General features: G+C 51.0%; 1 protein-coding gene across 3 annotated transcripts in view; it reads left to right on the top strand.

Moving 5' to 3' along the window:
- Positions 1-23,334, top strand: part of SH3PXD2A (SH3 and PX domains 2A) — a 242,582-nt gene that overhangs the window by 88,595 nt on the left and 130,653 nt on the right. For all 3 annotated transcript variants that reach the window (XM_047824949.1, XM_047824947.1, XM_047824948.1), the window contains exon 3: positions 1,543-1,618. In XM_047824949.1, coding sequence (XP_047680905.1) covers positions 1,543-1,618 — 76 coding nt within the window. The remainder of the gene's footprint in view (positions 1-1,542; positions 1,619-23,334) is intronic.

Here is a 23,334-nt window from a genome sequence, read left to right as displayed (position 1 = left end):
AAGAGAGCATCCTGAAATCATGTGTTAGCGCTGGGTGAGGGTGAGGGGTGGGGTGGATGGGAATGAGTGCAGGTGCATGCACACGTGTGAAATCTAGCACAGGACTACTTTCGCCACCTTCATACTGGCACTTTGGTCCAAGCCTCCATCATTAGGCTCCTGCCTGGTATCCTGCTTCCACCCTATGGCTCATTCACCACCGTGAAGTTAAGCTGTCCTCCCCGTGGTACGGCCCATCTCTCAGATCTCATTGCCTGTACCTCAGCCCCTGCTCGCTCTACTCCACAGCAGCCACACTGGCCTTTTCAGGCTCTTTTTGTGCTTCCCGTTCCCCCTGCTGGAACATTCTCTCCCTTCCTTGTGGCTTGCTTCCCCACCTCCTGCGGTCTCTACCAGATTGCCATCTGATTCCTAAGACCTTTCTCAGCACGCCATACCAAGGAACAACTTCTGTTGTGCTCCAACACCTTACCCTGCTTCATTGTTCTTCATAACATTTATCAATACATATTTGTTTGTTTACTGTTTGTCCCCCTCCACTAGAATGTAAACTTCCCGAAAGCAGGGACTTTGTTGCTTTTCTGGCCATGTTTTTGGTGTTCAGTGCTCTAAGTAGGTACTCAATAAATATCTGAAGGAAGGAATGGACTTCGGATATCATGTGACTGATCTTCCTCATTTGACCAAGGAGGGGCCTGAAGCCCTACTGAACAAGCTTCCACGCCTTGCCCAGGGTCACACAGCTGGGGCAGCAGGGCTAGACCCTGCCCTGGTCATTCTGCTTTAGCCTGTGCCTTGGAAGGAAGATTAACCACACACACAGGGGCTGTGGCCTCGTCCATCCTGTCTCCTGTGTGTTTTTCCAGTTTATGCAGAATTTCAGCCCAGAATAGCAGAAGAAAAAAATAGTTGTTCCTCCAGAACCCTGGAAACTCTTCCGGTGGGTCTGTCCCTGGAAAAACAGCAGCAATCTCAGGGTGGGAAGGTAGGAAATGGAGGAGGGGGTCTTACAGTGTGGGTGCAACGGGCTGGGTTTGGTTTTATAATTAAAATAACATCTGAGTCTGTTTCCGCAGAGCAGTTCTGGAAGGTGGGTGGTCTGTCTGAAGTATCAGGTGGGGCCTTCCCCTGTCCTGGCCCAAGATGGTTTGAGATGGCCAGTGGCTAAAGGGCTCACCTAGCAGATAACATATGAAAGAAGCTGAGCCCAAGGAAGGCTCTGGAAACCCCACCTGTAGCCTGGCCTGGAAAGCCTGCTGGTCTCTACCCTGGTCTCAAGAGGGGGCATCTTCAGATACTTCTCTGTATGCCCCCACGCCTCCTTGAGATTGTTCAGACACCCCTTTGATGCATAGAGAGCTCTGGCCTCCTCTCTCTCATGCCCCATGTGGTTTATTAATCGTCTGTGAAATAGGAGATTGAGGTGTCACTCATCCGTGTGAGGGCAGTGGGGCCCTGGAGCAGTGGAGTGGAATGGGGAAGGGACTCTGAGGGCTCTTCCAGTCTTCTGAATCCTGTACCTCTGTCTGTCTGGCTTCTCAGATGCAGCTTTTGGATAAGTTTCCCATTGAAGGTGGCCAGAAGGACCCCAAGCAGAGAATCATCCCCTTCCTTCCAGGTAAGCTTTGGATGGCCCCACTGTTGGGATGGGAGGCAACCTGGGGAGAAGTATTTCTTAGGCTGAGAAAAGGCTGGCTACACGGCACTTGGGAGGCTCAGTGGGTGGCATCCAACTCTTGGGCTGAGGTCATGATCTCATGGTTTGTGAGATTGAGCCCCGAGTCAGGGCTTGGGATTCTCTCTCTCCTTCTCTCTCTACCCCTCCCCTGCTCTCTCTCTGTCTCTCTGTCTCTCTCTCAAAGTAAATAAATAAACATTAAAAAAAGAAGAAGAAGAAAAGGCTGGCTACTAAGCCAGAAATTCTAGGCAGGGTGGGCCTAGGAATCTTCATACTAATAACTCCCCAGAAGATGGGAAGCCCCTGATTGTGAAGGCCACTGCCACCACAGGGACCTCTCCCACCGTTCCCAGGCCACCTCTATTGGGTCCGGGCCATGCAACTTCTAAGCAATTTCTTAGGCTCTGGGACTTTGGCTTCCTCTTTCCAGAAAGCACAGACAGATCAAGTCTTCTATGAGAGGATGAAGAACTCCAGGCTGAACTCTTTCCACTAATCCCATTGTAATCATAGAGACCCTTAATCTAAGCACGCTCCCCATGTCCGATCTTGGGTCCTCCTGGCACATTATCCAGCCGAGGCTCTGAGAGCTTACATAATACAACCTGTGAGTTGGCAGAGCCAGGATTTGAACCTGGGTCTTTCTGGCCATAAAGGCCATTAACCACTACACCATTTTGGAACATGTTCAAGGTAATTGATTATGTATAATTTAGAGGAAAACTTCCCAGATGTGTCATAATCTACTGTTGCTATGATGTCTTAAATTGGTGTACAATTTATAGCTTACAAAGTGCTTTTTTTGTTATTGTATACAAATGTCCATACTGAGGTATATATTCTGATTTCTGCTTGAGGGATAAAGATGTTAGGGTTCAGAGATGTTAAGTAACTCCTCATAAATGTGGCAGAGCTGAGTCTTCTCCAGTCTGGGCTCTTTGCCCTAAACCTGACCCCAGATCCTCTGCCTTTCCCCAGGCCAGTGAGCAGGGCTGGGTTACAGTGGGCCTCGCCCCCATTGCTGTTGGGCCCGGCAATGGCGAAGTCAGTGGGACTTTCGCAAGGAGCGGGGTCTCTGTCTCATTACTCTCTGACACCCCGTCAGCCTGTGGTCAGCACCTACTTGGTGACTTGAAAACACATGCAGGGGCACCGCCCTCAGCGAGTTGTTCCTCTCTGAAAGGTGGTCCTCGTACACCCACATCTGCTAAAGCAGCGGAAGGCAAGAACACTCATTGCTGGCAGTCCTGTGAGTCTCGTGCTAAAATTACAGACAATCACTTTAGCTATGGGGAAGAGCTACCCTTCCACATCCCACGGTTTGGGCAAGATTGGAACCAGTCAGTGGGGGTATAGAGAATCTCACCCCTAGGCTTCTTCCATGGAGGCAGAGGACTGCTTCTCCGTCACTGGCCGAGGAGTGAATGGAGGGGACTTCCGTGTTCTACCTGGCTTTGCACTGAGTCCTGAGGGAATTTGGAATGTTCAACACCTAGGTTTGTATGACCTTAGATGCTGCTCCAGTACACTCCAGATGCTCTGCCCCCCCCAAGGACCTGGGAGCCCAGCTGGGATGCTGTGGACACAAGTGTCCCAGAGCCAACATGAGGCCAGGGCGGTACCCTGGTATCAGAGGTGGGCTTGGCCTTGGGGCATGAAAGCTGCTTATTTCCTCGAGAGGGATGGGCTTTTTCTCCCACTGGTGGCCAGTTCTCCAGGGAAATATCACCTCGTCATCATTTGTCTGCAGTGAGGGGCTCAGTCTATGACAGGCCCTGGGATAAGTTACCTGGGGCTAGAGGCTGGGATGGCCTGGCGAGTCAAGGGAAGATGTAGCTGTGTTGCCTTCATCAAAGGAGCCTTCAAGCTACTAAGAGGGATGAGAGAGGCAGAGTCTACTCCCTAATCAGGGAACCAGTGCAGGCAGGAAGTGACCCTCTCTAGCACGGTGCTGTTCTGAGTGTCTGGAGTGTGTCATTGTGAGCTGAGGAAGGCAGCAAAGCACTCCTAAAGGAGGGGGCCCTGGAGTTGACCTCCAAGGACGGTGGCTTGGAGGGGTGGGGGAAGTGCAAGTCTTCTGTCCTGCCGCTACCAGAGCCCAACGTCTGGGGGGTCACACGGCCTGCCTGACCTTCCCCTCCAGAGTCTGGCTCTGTCAGTTGCCAAATGTGTTAACTTCTGTATATGCCTCAGCTTTGTCATTTGGAGAATAGGGAGGATACTAGCATCTACTTCATGGGGCTGTTGGCGGGATAGAATGAATTCATACGTTTCAGGGGCTCAGAACTGTGGCTAGCCTCTAGCAGGACCCAATTATTGCAAATTCCTGAAACGTGCCTAGTTTTTAACACAGCACACTCACACGTGTAGTCTCATTTGCTCCTCCCAGTGAGATTATCCCCATTTTACTGACTAGGGAACTGAGGCTAAGGGAGACTAACAGACTCACACAGGCCACACAGCAGGAGGTGTAACCAGCACCAGAACCTTATCTCTGACCTCAGGCCCCATCAGCCACCCCAGGAGGATAACCCACAACTGCTATGGCACTGGGGCTCTCTCTGAATTTCAATTTCCTCTTAAAAGGATTGTGGTGAGGGTAAAAGAATTCACGGGCAGCACTTTGCACAGAGCCTGTCCCATAGCAACTGCTCAATAAATGGCAGCTGTGAATAAAGAAAGTCTGCTGCCCCCATGGCCACCCCCATCTCCTGGGAAAGGCCAACAGAGGATCCCTTCTTGCCCCCACATGATGGGACCTGTGTGCAGTGGGTGACATTGTAGAGAGGAATGAGGTTGACTGGCCCCCATCCCATCCAAGGGAACTTGTCTTTCCCCTGTTTTGCTGCTTTTCTCCTCTGTCTACAGTGGGGTTTCCTCTCCGATGCTTCTCTCTTGTTCACTCACTTTCCAGGACTTTGGCATGGGCATTGCTGGCCGTGCGGAATCCCATTCCGGGGCTCCCAGGCCTGTGCCTCGCTCCCCCCTGCCCATGAGAAACTACCTAACCCTTTCATGCTCCACTCCCTCACTTGGACAGCAAGGAAAAAGAAGCCAACGCAATCGGAACCAAACTAGGGAGAGCCGCGTGGGCACGAGGGCTCCCAACCTGCCCCAAACCCAAGAGGAGAGGGGAAGAGAGAAGCGCAATGTGGAATGTTTCCTGTCTTAGGTCAGGTTCCTTAAAAGTAGAGACTGAGATGAGGATTCTTACCCGGGTGACTTGGAGGGCTGCTCTCAGGTGCACATCCCAAGGCAGTGAGAGAAGCAGGGCAGGGCAGGGGAAGAAGCCCAAGGTGGATGGCACCAGAGTTATCCCAGTGTCGGAGACACCTTCTATACTCCCCATAGGTCATCCATTTTCTGGAGGCCTCCTCTTCCCCAGAGGTCGTGGAGTGTGGGCAAATAGCCCCTGAGGGCTGAGGGCAGGGGACATGCCTTTGAGAAGGGGCAGCTGTGAGCCCCCAGCGGCGAACACCTACAGCAGTGAGGGATGAGAGCATGTGCTAGTAAGGGGGTTGTGGGCAGGGGCCAACATCTACTGTATTATCTAACACCAGTTAAGTCTCTGTTTCTACGTCCTGCCTTTGGGGAGGCAGCCAAGGTCACCTGCTGACTCCCGTAGGCTCAGCCCTGACAGCGTGACTCAGCAGAACCTGAGTCACACACACACCAGCTGCCTTCACTCTTCCAACCCTCAGGAGGCTTAGCAGCCAGCCTCGGGAGCAGCTCTGCCAGCCCTTTTTCAGAGCAAGGAACACCCAGGGGGAGAAAGCAGAGAACACACATTATCTCCAAAATAGTCTCGATTTTAGCTTTCCAGGTGCCAAGATGTGATGGGCATTTCTGGGGCCTGGGGTCAGGGGGATGTGTCTGGAGCATTAGCTAGCTGCTTTGCTTTGTCGTGCCTGGCCCAGGGGGCTCGTAGAAGTTTGACTGGCTGGTGGAAGTGACAGAGAAAGCAAAGGAATTGAGAGAAGGGAGTGAATCTGTGGCTTCCCATGGTTAACAAGCCCTCATCTGCCAGTCAAATTCTAGCAAAAAAAAAAATCCCACACATGAGCCATAAATCTCAGGATCTAGGACACAAGTTTGTGGTGTGTCTGAGTAGTGTATGGCCTGCGTTCAGGGTCAGACTGTGGGTTTGAAAAGTGGCAAGGGTCTGGGGTTTCCGTGGCCAGAGGCAGAGGCTCCATCTCAGGAGACTGTCCTGCACCACTACTAGAGTCGGGTTAGGGGGAGGGTGGCTGGGAGCAGGGCCAACAAGGTGATGACAGACAGCCGGTGCAATTGCCAGACCAGTGGTCTCACATTTGCATAGCGATCAAATCCTGGATAAGGCTTTGTAGGGGAACTGTCCACAACCCACTTGTTGCACTGGCTCTAGAACCTGCTTTCTGGGCCTAGAAGTGAAGATCCACTATGCCCTGGCCCATCTGTGTGTTTGTGAGGCCTGCAGAGCCCACAGGAGGGGCATGGAGAAGTTATGACCTTCATGTGGGACAGGTGGTTCTCCAGCAAGGCATCTCTGGGAAAAAGCCAGGTGGTTTTTCAGGCAGGAAGAGGCAGAGAATTATGCCTGGGCCTGATGCCCTGGGAGTGAGTGAAGGGGTGAAGGGGAAGGAATCCCTCCAGTCATGCCTGGGCCTCCAAACCCCACATTAGGTGAGAGAGAGGGAGATACCCCTAGCTGTTTTCACTGACCTTTGTGGCCTCCCTTTGAGACAAGACCCCTATCTAGTTCTCTCACCTTTCTATCATGGGGCCAGACACATAGTGTGTACTTTATTAAGACTTATTGGTTGGGGGCCCCTGGGTGGCTCAGTCAGTTGAGCGTCCGACTCTTGATCTCCTCTCAGGTCATGATCTCACGGTTCGTGAGATTGAGCCCCACATTGGACTGTGTGCTGACAGTGGGGAACCTGCTTGGAATTCTCTCTCCCTCTCTCTGCCTGTCCCCTGCTTGTGCTCTGGCTCCCCAAATAAGTAAACTTAAAAAAAATAAAACATTTAAGACTCATTGGTTGATCACAAATTGGACATTCTCCCTTATGTACGGATACCTTTTATTGAGCTCCTTCTGTGTGTCTGGCCTTGTGCTGGGCCCTCTTACAACCCTTTTCTCCAGTCCTTATGGCGTGGTATGGGGGCATTATCCCATTTTAGAAAGAAGTTAACTCAGTTTCCCCCACTACTTAGCCATTAAGTAGTAGTGCTATCCTCCTTCCTGCCCTGCCCTGTACCTTCTTTGGGCAGGGAGGAATTGCCCCAGCCAGCCTCAGCTGGAAACTTTCCCCCACCCACTTTGTTGGTTCCATATCCTCCAGACTAGGGACCTGGGAGTTTCTGCCCAAGGACCCAGCAGCGCAGCGGTCCCTCCAGCTTCCATCGCTATCTTATGTTTCAAGAGTGCACGACGTGGGGCAGAGAGTGACCTGAACCTCATGGGGACTCAGGTGACCTGTAAGTGCTCTCATTCTATTGAGTGTCCTGAGGTCACTGCAGCTGGGTAATTGATTTTTTTTCCACACTTAAACAGCTTAGTTTATTATTATCTTAATACAATTACAAACAGGATAGCCCCAGGCTTTCAGAGCACGGTCTTCATTTAATTATGAGTCTCCCAAGATTACCTATTTGGTTTTCCTAAGTCACAGCATTTTTAAAGCTTTGTATTTTGAAACAGACTCACAAGATGTTGCAAAACTACTAGGCACTCCACATTCCTCCCCTCCAATTCCACCACCACACTGCAGGGTAGGTGACTCTATTCCCAGTTTAAGGAGAAGTCAAGTCACCTTCTACCATCACACAGCCACCAAGGGGTACACCAAGGGGTGTACCAAGTGCCCAGCTTCTTCCAGTGGTAATGTCTTGTGTAAATACAGTGCATTATCAAAGCCAGGAAATTGATATTGGCAGGAGTCAGTTCCCAAAGCTAAAGACGTGAGCAAAGGATTTTTACTGTAAGGGGTTGGTGAGTGCTAGTGGGCAGGCATGCTGGCTGGTCTTTCAGAAGGAGGCAATGGTTGACAATAGTCCCTGAGAAGCTCCACTCCCAGGCCTGACTTCTTGGCATTCCTACCTCCAAGTGGAAAGCAGAAGTGAATCTTGTTTTACATTAAGGTATATTCCTGAGAATCTCTGCAAATTTAGTTCTGTGGGACAAATCACATCATCTTTCAGTTGTCCTAAATACTATTCTATTTAAAAGAGTCATGGAATCAATCCTTTTGCAAAACAGAGCACCCCTTCTTTGGAAATAAATTCTTCTTTCCATGGTTTCCATATACTGGGATAACTTCGGACTCCTTCTGAGGTTGTTGGACACAGAGCAGACCTGGAGCATGGGGATTGGGGCAGCAGCATTGACCCCCAGGAGGAGCAGAAGAACTCTGCTCAAGAATGGCGAAAGATCTGAAATTTGATCACATTTGCAAGCCAAACAGTTAGCTTTCCCTACTTTCGTGGAGGCCGGTAGAAAATATGAGGCTCCCAAGTCAGACAAAAGGCTTTATTATGGCACATTTGCGTCAGATCCCATTGCCTCCAGGCCCTGTGGGGGTGAATTGTGTGCCCAGACGAATGCCTGTGGGTTACATGATAGGAGAGGAAGCCAGATCCCAGGGAGCCCACATCTCTTATATCGGGCAGTAAGCAAACCTACCCTGTTTTCCTTGGAGACACGCCCTATCTCTGTGTCCCAAGGCTATATGCAAACCTGCTGTTTACTCCGGAGCAAGACACTACCTCTGTCCTCTAATCTGTTTCTTTACAAACACCTTTGAAAAGGTAATCCAGAACAAAAGGCAGTTAGTGCCCTGTTGTTAAGACACGCAGAAATGCAGGAGTGCCAGGGAGATGATCTCACAAGTGTATTAGTTGCTTTTTGGGGTCTCCTGCTTTTTGGAGGGGTGGACAGAAATGATGATCTTTAGGACATTGGGCCAAGTATGGTGGGCTCAGCAGCCTCTCAGGGAAGCCTACTGTTTACATGGAACTTTCTGCCTTGTTTTAAAAGACTGTTGTGGAAAATCCATCTCCTGTTGCCCATTCTGGGTTTGGAGTAGATTTCCTGTGTATCCTGAGTTTGTCAGTCCAAGGAGGCTCCCTGGGAGGAAATGGTCATTACAGAGTGAAGTAGACAGTGTAGCTGCTGATGTAAAAAGCAAACAACTGTGACCAGGGATCAAGGGGCTTCAGAAGCCATGCAGTGGAGCAGAAAGAGGTGAGCTCACTCTGCAGGTTTCCTCCCACTCACAAGCCATCTGTGTCTCTGTGCTGGCTGGGACTGGGCCTCTGAACTTCTAGAAAGCCCCTTCCTCCTAATGGCTGAGTTAGTCCCACCTATAGCCATCAGTGCTCCTGAGTTGATGGATCCTGGAGAAGCTGGGTAGCTTAGGAATAAAAGTGAGCCATAATCAAAGTAGGCGCCACCAGTCTTATTATCTTCTGAGCTTAGAGGGGTGTATTTTTAGACAGCAGGCATGCTCCGCTCTTTTGTACTGGTTCACCAGTTTATGTACCGGCCCCTTAATGAAGAGGCAGTTTGGAGCCACAGTGCAGGAGGGTGCTGGGTGAATTGCAGGCTCAGTCTCTGGGGCCTTCCTCTCCCTGCCCCCCAGGGCCCTGCGCTGCAGATCCGGTGTTTGTTCAAGCACAGAAGGAAGCAGGGGGAAGGGATGTCTTTGGCTAGAGCTGGTCCGTGGCTGTGGCGTGGGGGAGAGCTGGCTCTCTCCCTGGGCTGTAGGCATTTCTGTGTGTCCGCACCAGGCGCCAGCCTGAGAAAGCCTTCCCCACAGGGCCTTGGAAACCAGGAGGGAGGCAGCGTGTCGCAGACACGGCAGCCCCCGGGGGAGAGTGCCCAAGAGGCTTCTGAGCCTCACTGATGACCTGGGTGGCAGGAAAAGACAAACCTTCTACGTGATAGAGTAGGAAAAATAGGGTCTGCTGGTAATGCCAGGGTTTTAAGAAGATGGACAAGATTACAGGCCTAAGAGGCGCTGTGTACTGTTTTCAACGTGGCTTTCCTCTAACCTCCTCTGGGAGTGCTGGGTCCTCTCTTGCTGTAATTATTGCCCCCACCCCCAAAGTCATTCTCTCACTCTGTAATCTGGAGTGGGTGGTTCTCGGGCCTGCTGTTGGCAGCTGGTTCTGAACGCTACGAGAAAGAGCTGCATTGTTCGTTCCTGCCATAGGTATTTCTTGAGCACCTACTGTGTTCCAAGGCCTAGCTGGAGGCACTGGTGATGCAGCTGAGAACGAGGTAGACCAGTCCCTGCTCTCAGGAGGTTCACCTTCCAGTGGGGGAGTCAGAAAGCAAACAAATAAATGAGCAATTCTCAGTAGTGATAAGTGCCAGGGAGAAAAATAACGAGGTCTTGTCATCTGGGACATCTGAGGTTAGTGGTCAAAAGGGCCTCTTTGCAGAGGTGACAGGGGCAATGAGGGCTTCGGGCGCCAGGCTAAGGGGACAGCAAGGTCAATGACCAGAGTGCAACTGAAGACGTGTGTTTAAAGATTAGCAAGAAGCGAATGAGGCATGTGGGGGATGTGGGGGAACGGAGTCACCACAGAGAGCTGGGCAGACGGGAGCTGTGGAAACCAGAAGCTCCAAAGCGTGTCTCTCATGCCAGAGCTACCCAGGAAAGAGACAACTCCATAAGCTTGCATAAACTGTGCGACCCTGACCCACGGCCTCCAGAGTCAGTTTCCTCATCTGTCAAATGGGTTAACGATGCTTTGGCGTGACGTTCCAAGCAGTTAGTGCAGAGCAAGTGCTGTGTGGCTCAAAGGGAGAAGTTCTGGTGCTGTGCACCTGCCATTCCTCCAGACGGCTTTGCAGCAGGACACAGCTGTGGGGTTGCCTCTGCTCTGCACCACCCCCCCCCCCCCCCCCCCCCCGCCTACCCTCCCTCCCTGTGCTGATTCAGCCCTACGCATCGCATCTCAGCCCCGGTGGCACCTCTCACTGCTTCTTGCCCATGGTAACTTGAGGTCATAAGGAGCTGGTTTCTGAGGAGCTGACAACCCAGCTGGCTGATCTGGGATGAAAGGTGGGGAGGGGCCTGAGCAGCCCTGGCCCCTTCACCGTGATGACACGGCAGGGCCACCAGCTTCACAGGCTCTCAGCTCTAGGGCTGCCAGCTCTCGCCGGGAATAAGGGGCTTTGCAGAGCAGGCCGCCACTGGAAGATGGCTTCAAAAGTACACATGGATCAGGTCCCTCAGCTGTTCCCCTGTGTCATCCCCACACTTCGAGACCAGGGAAAGGGTCAGGCCGCTTCGTTATAACTTGTCTTCCTCGTCCAGAGAACTCCAGAAGGGAATCAACCTGCTGAATACCCACCCACACCCTCAGCCCTGAATGGACTGGCACCTCCCTCAGGAGGCCTCTGATCTAAGCAGAAATGTGGGTCTTTCCACTGGCCTGTCACTCCGTTTAATTTTGCGTGCAGTAAAATGTGCCCAGATCCGGGAGCCCACACGCTGGGTTCGGGTGCCTCTCTTGCCAGTCAGTGAGGCACAGGATTGAGGAAGTTAAACCAGAGCAACCGGGGATCGCCTTGCGTGTTGGCAGAATCACCAGATGCCAGTGATTTCAGGTGGCTGCGACATTCCTGATCTTTCCCTGTGAAAATAAATCATCTCCTTAGTTGATGCCCAAGTATTCTTTTATGAGGGTCAGATGCCCTCACTCTGTGCTTAGAGAGGACTGCTGTGCCCTGGGCGGGGGGGAGGGGGGCACTGTCAGTAAACACATACTCACATCTGGATGACTGAGGGGCCAGTTCCCTGAGCTCAGGTGTGACAGAGGTGAGAACAGGAGGGCAACTGAGGCGTGAGAAGGAAGAAGGTTCTGGGCCCCTGGTGGTGCCGTGAGAAGCCTGACCAATGAGGCCGTGTGAACTTTTCAGTGTGGCTGCCACACAGGCCCAGGCTGTGCCGTTGTCATGGGCCGCGCTGAGGGGTGAGGATTTGTCACGTGTGGTGGGAAGTGTCTGAAAGGTTTTAAGCTGAGGGGCCTAGGCTGGACGATGCTGCGCAGAGAAGTCAGTCTGAGACCTATTTTAGAGGAACATCCGAGAGGCCTTGCTGAGGGCCAGGGGTGAGGGGGGAAGTAGAGAATGATGATGCGCATGGTTCTGCTGAGGGCAACCCTGGCCAAGATGGCCAACCGGTGCTTCCCAGCACCCTCCCCACATCCCCGCCTTGGACTTCGCCCCTGGGAGTGAAAGGGGATGATGTCCTCCCTCCATTCTGAGATAGCTGAAGCCTCAGCGCATGTGAAGGATGTTTTGTGGTGGGGAGTGCCTGCCACCAGCCTCCCTCCCAGGAGCCTCTGGGCACTAGACACTCTGTTTTCTGGGTCTTGGATTCAGTGGGGAGTGCGAGGGGGGTCAGTGGGTGGTGGTGGAGGAGGCAGAACACTGAGGCCCATTGACAGGGAGCTCAAGGCCCCTCCTTCAGAGGTGAGGGGCGCTGGTGGCAGATCTCCACAGTGTCCCTGGCCTGACCCTTCCACCGTTCGCCAAGGTCACCCCAACTGGACCCCGGCCCAGGGATGGAGCCTCAAGCCAGAGCTCTTCCCTGGCAGGAACTGAGCTGACCCTTGGAGCCTCCCCAGGCGCTTATGAACTGACACACCATTCATCCAGAGGCCGCCTGGCTTCGAGCAGTACAGTAGCTCTGGGCCCTGAAAACACCTCCTCTCCTTCACCTGCACTGTTCCAAGGACTGATGTCCACTGAGGGGCCCCCAGATCCCAGGCCGCCTGGCCTCCAGACCACAGTGGGCCAGAGGGACTGGCATGGCCTGAAGGTGGAGTCTGTTCCCCTGAATGCACCTTCACAAGGCAGAGAAGGAAGTGCATGGGGTGGGTGGGGCTTGTCTGGCAGCTCTAGGTCTCCTCTACCCGTCAGGGGCAGGGTCTGAGGGAGAGGGGCAACACGTCTGCTTCTCCCTGGGCCAGAGCAGAAGGGCCAGATTTCACCTTAGCGAGAATGAATCGGGGCACATCTCAGGGAAAATTTCCAAAGCTGCATTGCCAAAAGAAGCCGTGTGACTCCGCAGCTCGGCCAGCCCTAGAGCAGCATGGTGGTCCTGACAGACCTGAACCTGGCCTTGGGCTCAGACAGATCGAGATTCACAACTCACACCGGGGCTTTCTACATGGCACTGGTTGTCTGAACTTGAAACTGCTTTTTTCACGGTGGAGGCAGGTAGGCGTCACCTTTCAGCACTGGAGGCCTCAGAGCTAGATGAACCTGAGTCAGTTCCCTGCTCAGCCTCCCAGGAGCTGCCTGACCCTGGGCCAGCTTTACTCAGCATCTCTGCACCTCCTCAGAATCCTCATCTATGAGATTCCCCCGGGGCTATTGAGAGCATTGAATGAAATGTTACCTGTTAAGCACACAGTAAGCACTTAATACGTGGTGATGATTTGGTGAATGGAGCTCGACAAAAAAGGCTGAGCTGTCTCTTGGAGCCTTTCCAGGAGTGAGGTTGTGCACGCAGTCTTGTGCGTTTCAAGGTCTGCCGCTCAGAATTTGGTTCACAGGCGAATAGCACGAACATCATCTGAGAGCTTGTTAGAAATGCAGAGTCTTAGCCCCACCCCAGACACACCAAATCACAGTCTGCTGTGTGCTGGCATGCACAGGAAAGTTTGAAAAGCCCTGTTTTAAGGTCCAGTGACACCCTTCCATAGGCTGACTCTGTCCTCAGGACTTCCCTGGTGTATGGCTATGTTTAGTCCATCCGTGTAATATAAACCACTGAACCTCCCTCGGTGAATTAATTTCTGACCCAAGCTTCACACAGGTAACTTGGTAAGAGCTATGCAGACCTGAGTTGCCCACCCGTTTCTGGCACCCTGTGGGATGGGGGCGTAAGTTACTGCATAGCCTCTGTCCCCCACCACCAGCCTAACCTGGAGGACACTTGGCCCCAGCCACACTCCCTCATCAGCTCTAAGTCAGGACTCTGTAAGTCCCCACTCTTCCAAGACAGGGTGAAGTTTGGGGCCAAGAAGATGCTAAGGTTTTTATTTCAGAAGTCTGTCTGGATTGGGGGTGGGCGAGACTGTCCTGTGAATCCCTTGTGGTTTTGAAGATGGCACGGCACAAGTATGTCCAAAGTCTGTCTGTCCAGTTATACTGCAGGGTTAGGAGCAGGAAATGTGCTTGGGTCTCTCTGAAGAAGTCTCTGGCAAAAGGGTTAAGACAAAAACAAACAGACAAACAGGCCCTGGTTTTTGTTTTTTTTTTTTAATTTTTTTTTTCAACATTTATTTATTTTTGGGACAGAGAGAGACAGAGCATGAACGGGGGAGGGGCAGAGAGAGAGGGAGACACAGAATCGGAAGCAGGCTCCAGGCTCCGAGCCATCAGCCCAGAGCCTGACGCGGGGCTCGAACTCACGGACCGCGAGATTGTGACCTGGCTGAAGTCGGACACTTAACCGACTGCGCCACCCAGGCGCCCCAAACAGGCCCTGGTTTTTAAAAGGAGAATGTTTTGCTCTTCTCTATAAAACAATTATAGCAAACCTAAGCTCCACAATAAGGGAGCCAAAGGAGGAGGACTGAGATGAATGAGCGACTGTTAACTTGGTGCCTTCTCTGCTTGGCAAGGTTTGTATTCCCAGCTGCTTCTTTCTGATCTGAAAAATGAATTTGCAACTTTAATAGTTGGTAATTGGTGAAGATGGCTAATAAGGCCTATGTGGCTGGCAAAGCTGTTCTCTCTTACTAGCAGGTGGCCCAGAGATCACTTTTTGTGGAATTGGCTATAGGGGAAAAGTTGCAAACAGCTTCCTGAGAAATGGTGTGCCGCTTGGAACGTTTAGCAAATTAAACAGTTGGTTATAAAGGAAAGATTCCTCCCTAAGCATTATAGCTACCATTTAAGTACATACTTGTGCCAGATATTGTGCAAAGTGTTTCTGTGCTTATATTGCCTCATTTAATGACAGCTACTTGCTTTACATATGAAGAGTCATGGGCTGGAAGGGGTATATGACTTGCCCATGGCCACTCAACTAGTAAGATGCAGGGCTGGGATTCAAACCCAGGTCCTTCCACTTCCAAGCTCTTGACCAGTCACTATTCTCTATGTCCTGGGTGTGCTTGCTGCAGAGTGAGCTTGACCAAAGATGTACTGCCTGGAGGTTTGCTATATGAAATGTGGGAATACTACCTATACTAGAGTGTTTGCATTTCTTTAAACTATATTTCAGGTTTTGTATGGTTTTATCAATTAGACATTTATCAGCTTTGTCCTTTTTTGGGCACTTAATAAAGTGTCACATTCCTACAGTAAAGGTCTTGCCTAGATTAGATTATTTTCGGCTACTTTTCACTTAACCTACCCAAGTTTAGCCAGCCACCTAGTGGCCAAATCTGGAATTGCAGGCATAGTTACCAGAAGGGAAAAATTGCAGGCTTTGTAAACACATATCCATAAAGTAACCATGCAGCAACAGTCATCACAGTTTAGTAAACCATGGTTCAACAAGGAACTAAAATTGAGGAAGAAAGAAATCCTACTTTACCTTTGTTTCTCTCTGTGGCCCTAAACCAGAGAGTTTTCATTTGGGGCACCAAATAGAACCTTAGGAAACATCACATGGTTTTACTTGCTCATTCCTAAAACTTGGTGTGAGAGGAATTCTGAGCCTACTTCGCTGTTCCTGACAGCTCTTCCTCCAAAATTAGGATGGTCTCCTGTGCACTGTAGTAGATTGCAGTGTATTCATTCAGATATGTTCTCATGGGGGCATAAGAACAAGTCCTAGATCTTTCTGAGCCTGAGTTTCCGCATCTGGGAAATACTAGGATTGGACTTGATACTGTCTGGGTTTTCTCATAGTCCCAATATTTTGCAATCTAATAGCTTTTAAGACCAAAGGGATAAATGTCCAATGATGAAACATCATACAAAAGAGAAAACATTTAGGGAAACAGAGGTCTCGTAGGCCCACCTCACATCCCACTGCATTGACAGAATATGGCTTCCTCTGTATAAGGCCAGCTTTGTGCCCTTCCCCCCACCCCCCATTTCCTTTGGAAAGCGCAGAAAGCCCCCTTGTCTTGAATGCTTCCCTGCAAAGGGCTCCTGCTGAAAGACTGCACACACAGCCAAGACTTTGACCTTCACCTTTGAACCCCTGACTTACTTGGTGAGAATGAGTTTTTATCCTTCTCCCTCTAGGTTTTGGTGGGGGTGGGGAGAATCTAGCTAGGGTTAGCAGGAATTCAATGAAAATATAAATAGAAACATGGTCTATAAATAACACTGCCCCCAAAATATCTGGAGACATGAATACCGGCAGACAGCGGACAGTCACAAATCATGACCGCCTGGACAGTGAGTGAGCTTTGTTCATTTGCTTTGGGGTCTCTCGGGATACTCCAGACTTGCCAGTGGGTCCTAGAGAAACCCTGTCTCTTTCTGGGCTCTAGAAACGCCTTCCTTGTTCACTGCCCTCACACCCATCTTCTCCTAAACCTGCTTTGTGAGCAGATACATGTAGTGGAGCAAAGTAAAGCTGCCTGGAATCGGACCCTAGCTTTTAGTCTCAGTACTGTGTGACCTGGGGAAATTCAGAACGTATCTCTGGGCTTTCTTCCTCTGTGGTCATGGGGATTTTCAAAACTGGAGTTTTGAAGAACAGGAACCGCGCCTGATTTTATCTTGGTTAAGAGGGTGGAGTCTAGTGCCAATCCCTGTATTGCCGCCTCTAGCTGTTTGGCCTTGGGCAAGTGACTTAACCTGTATACTTCAATCTCCTTGTTAAATCGGCGGGATAATAGTATCTGCTTTGTTGAACTGTTGTAAGGAGTAAGTGAGTTAATATTTTCAAAGGGTTTAAACCAGTGCCTAACACATAGTAAACATATATAAATGTTTATTAAATAAAGAAATAGGGGCGCCTGAATGGCTCAGTCGGTTAAACATCCGACTTCAGTTCAGGTCATGATCTCATGGTTTGTGAGTCCAAGCCCCGCGTCGGGCTCTGTGCTGACAGCTCAGAGCCTGGAGCCTGCTTTGGATTCTGTGTCTCCCTCTCTCTCTGCCCCTCCCCCATTCACACTCTGTCTCTCTCAAAAAATGAATAAACATTAAAAAATAATGGTGATAATAAGGAAGGAAGGAAAGAAAGAAAGTAAGTAAGTAAGTAAGTGTTACCTGGTACATAGTAGTAGCTGCTTAACAAAGTTGTCAAGTGAATGACTGAATGGGACCAGAACTGCCTATCTTGAGTCAACAAGGGTAATGTAATAAGATTGTGTGTCAGTTCTTTCTAAGCCCAGGATGCTTTAAAATGTAAGTGGGGTTTTTATTCTTACCTGCTGGTGTGGCAGTCTGGCAGGAGTTAGGTACACTCCCTCCTTGTCCTCATCCATTATTTCTGCCTTGGACACGCTGCATTTTGTTTGCCTGGGAGAAATGCCTGGAGCTCGTACATCTTGGCAGGTAGAGAACTGCTTGCTCTGATGCATTGCTCTACAGTAGCACCAGCCTCTCTGCGTAGCCTCATCCCCCATACCCTTTTTAGCATGACACCCGCATTTTGCTTAGTGCCGGCGAAGTTCTTTGCTAGCAAAGCCAGCTCTTACATAGACCAACGATGGTGTAGCCTTTTGCTATGTGCGTGCCGTAAACATAAGAGAAAAAGAAAACAAAGCTCCCTCCTCTCGGAAAGCAGCCTGAATGCTCCAAATATGTCTGATTCAGGTAACCCAGGGGCTCTCTCATGAGCAGTGCTGGGCCTGGGTCAGTGACCTCGTGCTGTGGAACAAATTACATCCTCCCGCCCCCAATTTAGCAGCTTAAAACAATAGCCAACATTTCTTATCTCAGAGTTTCTGTAGGTCAGGAATTCAGGAATGGCTTAACTGCACAGTTTTCATACCACATCTCTTGGGAAGTGACGGTCCAGATGTCAGCACAAAGCATAACTGGGGACTCACTGGGCAAGACAGCTCACTCACGTGACCGGCAGACTGGTGCTGGCTGCCGGCAGGAGACCTCAGGTCCTTGCCATATGGACCTCTCCATAAGATGCTTGAGTGTCCTTACAACATGGTGGCCAGCTTCCTGCAACATGAATGATCTCAGAGCAAGACAAGAAGGGGGCTGCGATGTCCTTTACAACCTAGTCATGGAAGTCACCCTGTCCATGGGGAGGACACCCAGGGTCCTGCTGCTTCACAGATCAGCCCTATACAGTGTGAGAGGGGACCGTGTGAAGTAAGTGACCTGAGGTGTGCGTCACCAGGGGCCACCTTGGAGGCTGACTACCACAGGCTCCTCTGAAATGGTGTCAATGGTGACAGCTCTTGTTGTGGGGTTAGGATTGGGGTAGAAATTAGAAGTAGGAAAGACAGCTGAGTATGGGGCCCAGGGGAATATAACCTGTCGGTGCAAGAGCTACACAATCCACCCCAGAACCAGGCTGCTGGACCAGCTGCCCTGCCGAGTCCCAGCCTGGCTGCTAACTCACTTCGTGAAGTTGGGCAAGCCATGGCCCTCCCTGAGCTCAGCCTTGACCCCAGAGAGTAAGGGGTCTGGACATGATGACCTGATCTCCTGGTTTTAACCCCAGGATCCATTTGGACTGTGGTAGCTGTCCACACTGGTGAGAACACGGGATTGAGCTTGTGCTACAAGTGTCCCACCAGCGACTAGGCCCAAGTGTGCGGCCCGCCCCCTGCCGTGCCGTCCCCGACCCTCAGCGTTAAGGTTTGAGGGAGAAGTGCTTTAGAATGGGCTGATGGTGCCTGTGTTCCCCCCACTCCCCCAGGTAGACACTGTGGTCCTTGGCCTTGACGGTGCAGGAGCTCCGGTGTTTCTCAAACAGTACAACTTGAATGGCTCTGCTTTTCTCTGTGTGGTCCATGTGATCAAACTCCAGTCACCCATTCAGTCTCTTCTAGTACCACTCATAACCTGCACCCGTAACCTCCCAACGCATTCACTTTACTTTAGCTGGATCCTGTTATCTCTGGACCTTTGCTCAGGCTCTTCCCTCCTTCTGGAACATTCTTTCCCCTTCCCTTGCCCTGGCTCATTCCCACCGCGTTTCAGGCCTGTCCTGCCTCCTGTGTATCCCCGTTGTAACAGATAACACTGCAACGCAATGCCCACACAGACTGCATCCCCTGAGAAGCAGGGACTGTGTCTGCGTGGTGCATCATCACACCCCGGCCCCCAGCACAGCACCTACATTCAGGAAGGCTGGATTGTCGGTGAGTGCGTAAGTGGTGCTGGGTGACCGTGCTCATGGGGTTGGGCTGGGGTTAAGACGTAGCTCTTGGGGGAGCACCTGGGTGGCTCAGTCGGTTAAGCATCTGACTTCGGCTCAGGTCATGATCTCACAGTTCGTGGGTTTGAGCCCCGCGTCGGGCTCTGTGCTGACAGCTCAGAGTCTGGAGCCTGTTTCAGATTCTGTGTCTCCCTCTCTCTCTGCCCCTCCCCTGTTCACGCTCTGTCTCTGTCTCAAGAATAAATAAACATTAAAAAAATTTTTTTAATAAATAAAAAAAGACGTAGCTCTTGGGGAAGGCAGACCAAGAGGATACACAGAGAAAAGGTACAGAGAAAAGAAGGAATAGAGCAAACTCATTAAGAGCCTAGGCGCTTCCAGACGGCCTAAAGAAAGAGGCCATGGCACATTAAATTTCAGCTCTGCCGCTTACTCATTTTGTGACCTTGGGCAGGTAACTCAGGTCACTTTTCCAAAAATCAGTTCACCCATCCATAAAATGGGAATGGCAACAGTACCCAGTACCTAGGTCATAGAGTGTCATCAGATCAAATAAAAGAATAAATATAAAATACATAGCACAGTGCTTATCTCACACCAAATACTTGGTGAATGTTACCTATTACTTTTATGACGCTCACTACCCTCGCCGGAGGGCGGGGAACCACAGCAACTGTGTGGGTGGGAGGGTGCTGAAGAGAGTTGACTGGGCTCAGTTCTGCCAACAGAGCCAAAGCTCAAGAAAGGCAGTCTTTGGGGGACTGTGTCCACCCAGAGGGAGCCAGGCAAACTTCCCTCTGGCTGGCACGGCCAGGCCTGTGGTTGTGCGGCTGTTTTCCAATGGGCCTCTACATCCTGGGGATTTTCCTCTGCTACAGACCATCAGAAGTAAACTGTGTCTTTCAGCATCACCCTTGGGACCAGGGCTGCCCCTGCCTGTCCACAGCCTCCTGGGCTGGCTGGGCCTTTCTGTTGTGTCACTGTGCCTTGGAGGCCCAGTACCCCTGGCCTGCCCCCCACCACTGGCCCCTGCTGTGGGCCAGGCCACAGGGAGAGGCTGCCGGAAAGCTCTGCCCAGCGTCCCACCGTCCCCTTTCCTGAGGGCAGCCTCCCCTGGCAGGGAGGAGCTGGGGCTGCTGGGGCTGAATAGGGCCTTTTATTCTCTGGCTCTCACAGGGAGGGTGCTGAGCCACTGCCCACCACGCCCGCCACACCCACATCCACACGGTGGGGACAGCTTGGCCCTGATGCTGGGCTCTGAGTTAACCACACTCTCTGGCCCCACTCTGTCTGGGTCCTGGAGGGCGAGCCCATCCCGCCTGTGGCCCCCAGCATGGGCAGGGTGAGCTACACGTGCTAGTCCCCTCAGGGGTGTGTGTCTGTGTGTATGTGACTGTGTAAATGAGAGAGACAGTCTAGAGCGAGAGGGCGTCAACACACACACACACACACACACACACACACACACATCCATACATCCATTCAGCAAATGTCAATTGGGGACCACTGTGTGCCAGTCCTTGTGCTGGGCCCTGAGGATACAATAGTAAATGAGACATCATACAAAGAGGTGAGACCATTACACATCGCAGTGAATTCTGGGGAGGAGACAGTGGAGGGCTGGGAGAGAGGCAGAGACACCCAGTACTGCTGAGGCCTCCCCATGCGTTCATCTGAAGTATGGAAGGCGATATCTGTGCAAAGGGCCGTGGGGACTGTGTCCTGGGAGAGGGGACGTATGCACACAGGCCCCGTGATGGGAGAGACCTGGGCGTGTCTGTGGTGATGCCCAGCATGGCTGGCATGATGAGACCTGATTGCAGAAGGAGGCATGAGCCACAACCTGCGGGGCCTCTCGGGCCACAGAAAGGAGTTTAGATTTTATTCTCCGCGCACTGGGAAGTCACTGAAAGGTTTAAGCAAGGTTTCATTTTAAGAATGTTATTTGGGCTACTGGGTGGAAAATGGACTGGGAGTCAGACAGATGAAAGGTCACCGTACGACTCACGGGCTGTTAGCCAGACATGGAGTGATCTGGCCTTTCCCTTCTCTGTAACAACAGGCACTTTGTGTCAGACCCTTCCTGCGTGCCCCGCTCTGTGTGCTGTGCTTGTCCCGCGTGCTGCTTCCACTTGGTGTCTCAGCCCTGTAATCCCACATGGCAGTTGAGAAGGCTGATGCTGGGGCCTGTTAATGTCCCCAGGACAAGGGTTCAAAAGGCCCGGGCCTCTCAGCTCTGCGACCCACCCTCTGATCCTTCTGCTGGCAGATGAATGGTCCTAGATTTTGATTTTTTTTTTAACCTTCTCACTGGACCAAGAATAGGAAAACACAGCTGGAAGGTGAAATCAGACCAGTATGACTGTGGCTGAGAAGGTCAGTGCCTTTTGCCTTTGCCACCTGGCCCACCATTAGTATACATATTACACCGGTTTACCAAGCACTTTCTAGGCTGTGCTCAGCCGTGTCCAAGCTGAGCTCTGAATGAGACCACAGCCTTTGCCTTAAGGAACCCCAGTGGCATCCAAGTGGAAATTGTCCTCAAGTGTGGCCACTTTAAGCACTGTTATAGTTAATCCCAAATCCTCTCCCTTCCCTGGAGCTATCTGGCACGTCTGAGGTCATCCACAATGCTCTATCTACCTCCCAGGGTTGGACTGGGCCGGGCCAGCCTATATTTCCTGCCAACCCATGGTGCTCTCGTGGCCAACATCCTTCCCTAATTTGATATCTACTGGGAATCCCTAGATGCCGGCTTCCTTCTAGGTGATTCATAAGACCTGAGCTGCCCTTGTCTGGCAGCGTGTAGTGAGAACATGTAGCTCACTATACGTTCTCTCCAAAGTGAGAACATATAGCTAATGAAGTATCTCCAGTCTATATCAGGGCCGAAGACCAACCCTGGGCATTCTCCAAACAAGGGACAACAAGCTGACAAATTCAGAGGGTTTGTTTCTGTGAACACGGCTCTTCCCAAAGCTAATGCTGTAGGTAAGCATTTACCCTTGTTGACAACAATTAATACAAGTATGTTCACATTTCACAGAAAAGGGACTTCATTCCAGGGATCGAGACTCACTGTGCCCTTCAATTTGCTGCAACTTGAATCAAATCATAAAGCATATATTTTTAAGTAAGTCTGGAGAAAATAAAAGTAAATGCCATTGAAACAATGAATGTGTCAGTGCCCCCTTCTCTGTGACACATACCACCCAGGCTAGAGTTTCAACATCCATACTAGTATAGAAGTACCAACAAACCCCAGCTAAAATCTGCTCTGGTGTAGTGAAGGTCTTCCGGGGTGCAGGTGATTCTGTTTCTTGACCTGGGCCCTGGTTACCTATGTGGGCTCCATTTGTGAAATTCGTTGAGCTATACACATGCATGTGCACTTTTCTGTGTGTGTATTATACTTCAAAAAGAAAGGAGTTTTTAAAAAGGAAGGAAAGGGGCGCCTGGGTGGCGCAGTTGGTTAAGCGTCCGACTTCAGCCAGGTCACGATCTCGCGGTCCGTGAGTTCGAGCCCCGCTTCAGGCTCTGGGCTGATGGCTCGGAGCCTGGAGCCTGTTTCTGATTCTGTGTCTCCCTCTCTCTCTGCCCCCCCCCCCCACCCCGTTCATGCTCTGTCTCTCTCTGTCCCAAAAATAAATAAAAAACGTTGAAAAAAAATTAAAAAAAAAAAAAAGGAAGGAAAGCTAAAACAAAAAAAATTTTTAAAAGGGTAGGGGCACTCTTGGATGACTCAGTTGGTTAAGCATCCGCCTCTTGATTTCGGCTCAGGTCATGATCCCACAGTTTGTGAATTCGAGCTCCATACCAGGCTTTGCGCTGACAGTGTGGAGCCTGCTTGGGATTCTCTCTTTTCCTCTCTCTCTGCCCCTCCCCTGTTCTCTCTCTCTCTCTCAAAAAAAATTAATTAATTAAAAAAAATTTTTTTTAAAGGAAAGAAAAAATTGTTCTGGTCATAGCTCTGTAAGGCTGCTCGAAAAGCCTTCAATTCTGTTTGATTCAGTCAAGATGTATTAAAACCTCTGATGTGCCAGGACTAGGTGTTTTCTTTGTAGCAGACACCCATAAATCCCATGGGGCCCCATTGAGGATGGGGGAATAAAAGATTTTGTTCTTTTAAGACTGGCTCTGCACTGGGGAATGGGAACCTCCAAATCAGAATTTGGAAAATCATTTTTCTCTCCTGGATGTGATGGTTCTTACTGTAAGCATGCTGTGGCTGCAAGAGGAGTTAAGGTTTCCATCTGTGGCGAAAGCCCCCTGGGTTTTTTCAAGAGTGTTTCCCTGAGCATGTGGGAGATCGGGCGGAGAGTGCCGTGTGGGAGGCTCGCCTGTGGGAGTCATCCTAGCGCCCCCAGGTGGCCGGGTCAAGTAAGT

Source organism: Prionailurus viverrinus, chromosome D2, assembly GCF_022837055.1.
Source record: "Prionailurus viverrinus isolate Anna chromosome D2, UM_Priviv_1.0, whole genome shotgun sequence".
Taxonomy (NCBI): Eukaryota; Metazoa; Chordata; class Mammalia; order Carnivora; family Felidae; genus Prionailurus; species Prionailurus viverrinus.
This window is presented reverse-complemented; position numbering and strand designations above follow the sequence as displayed.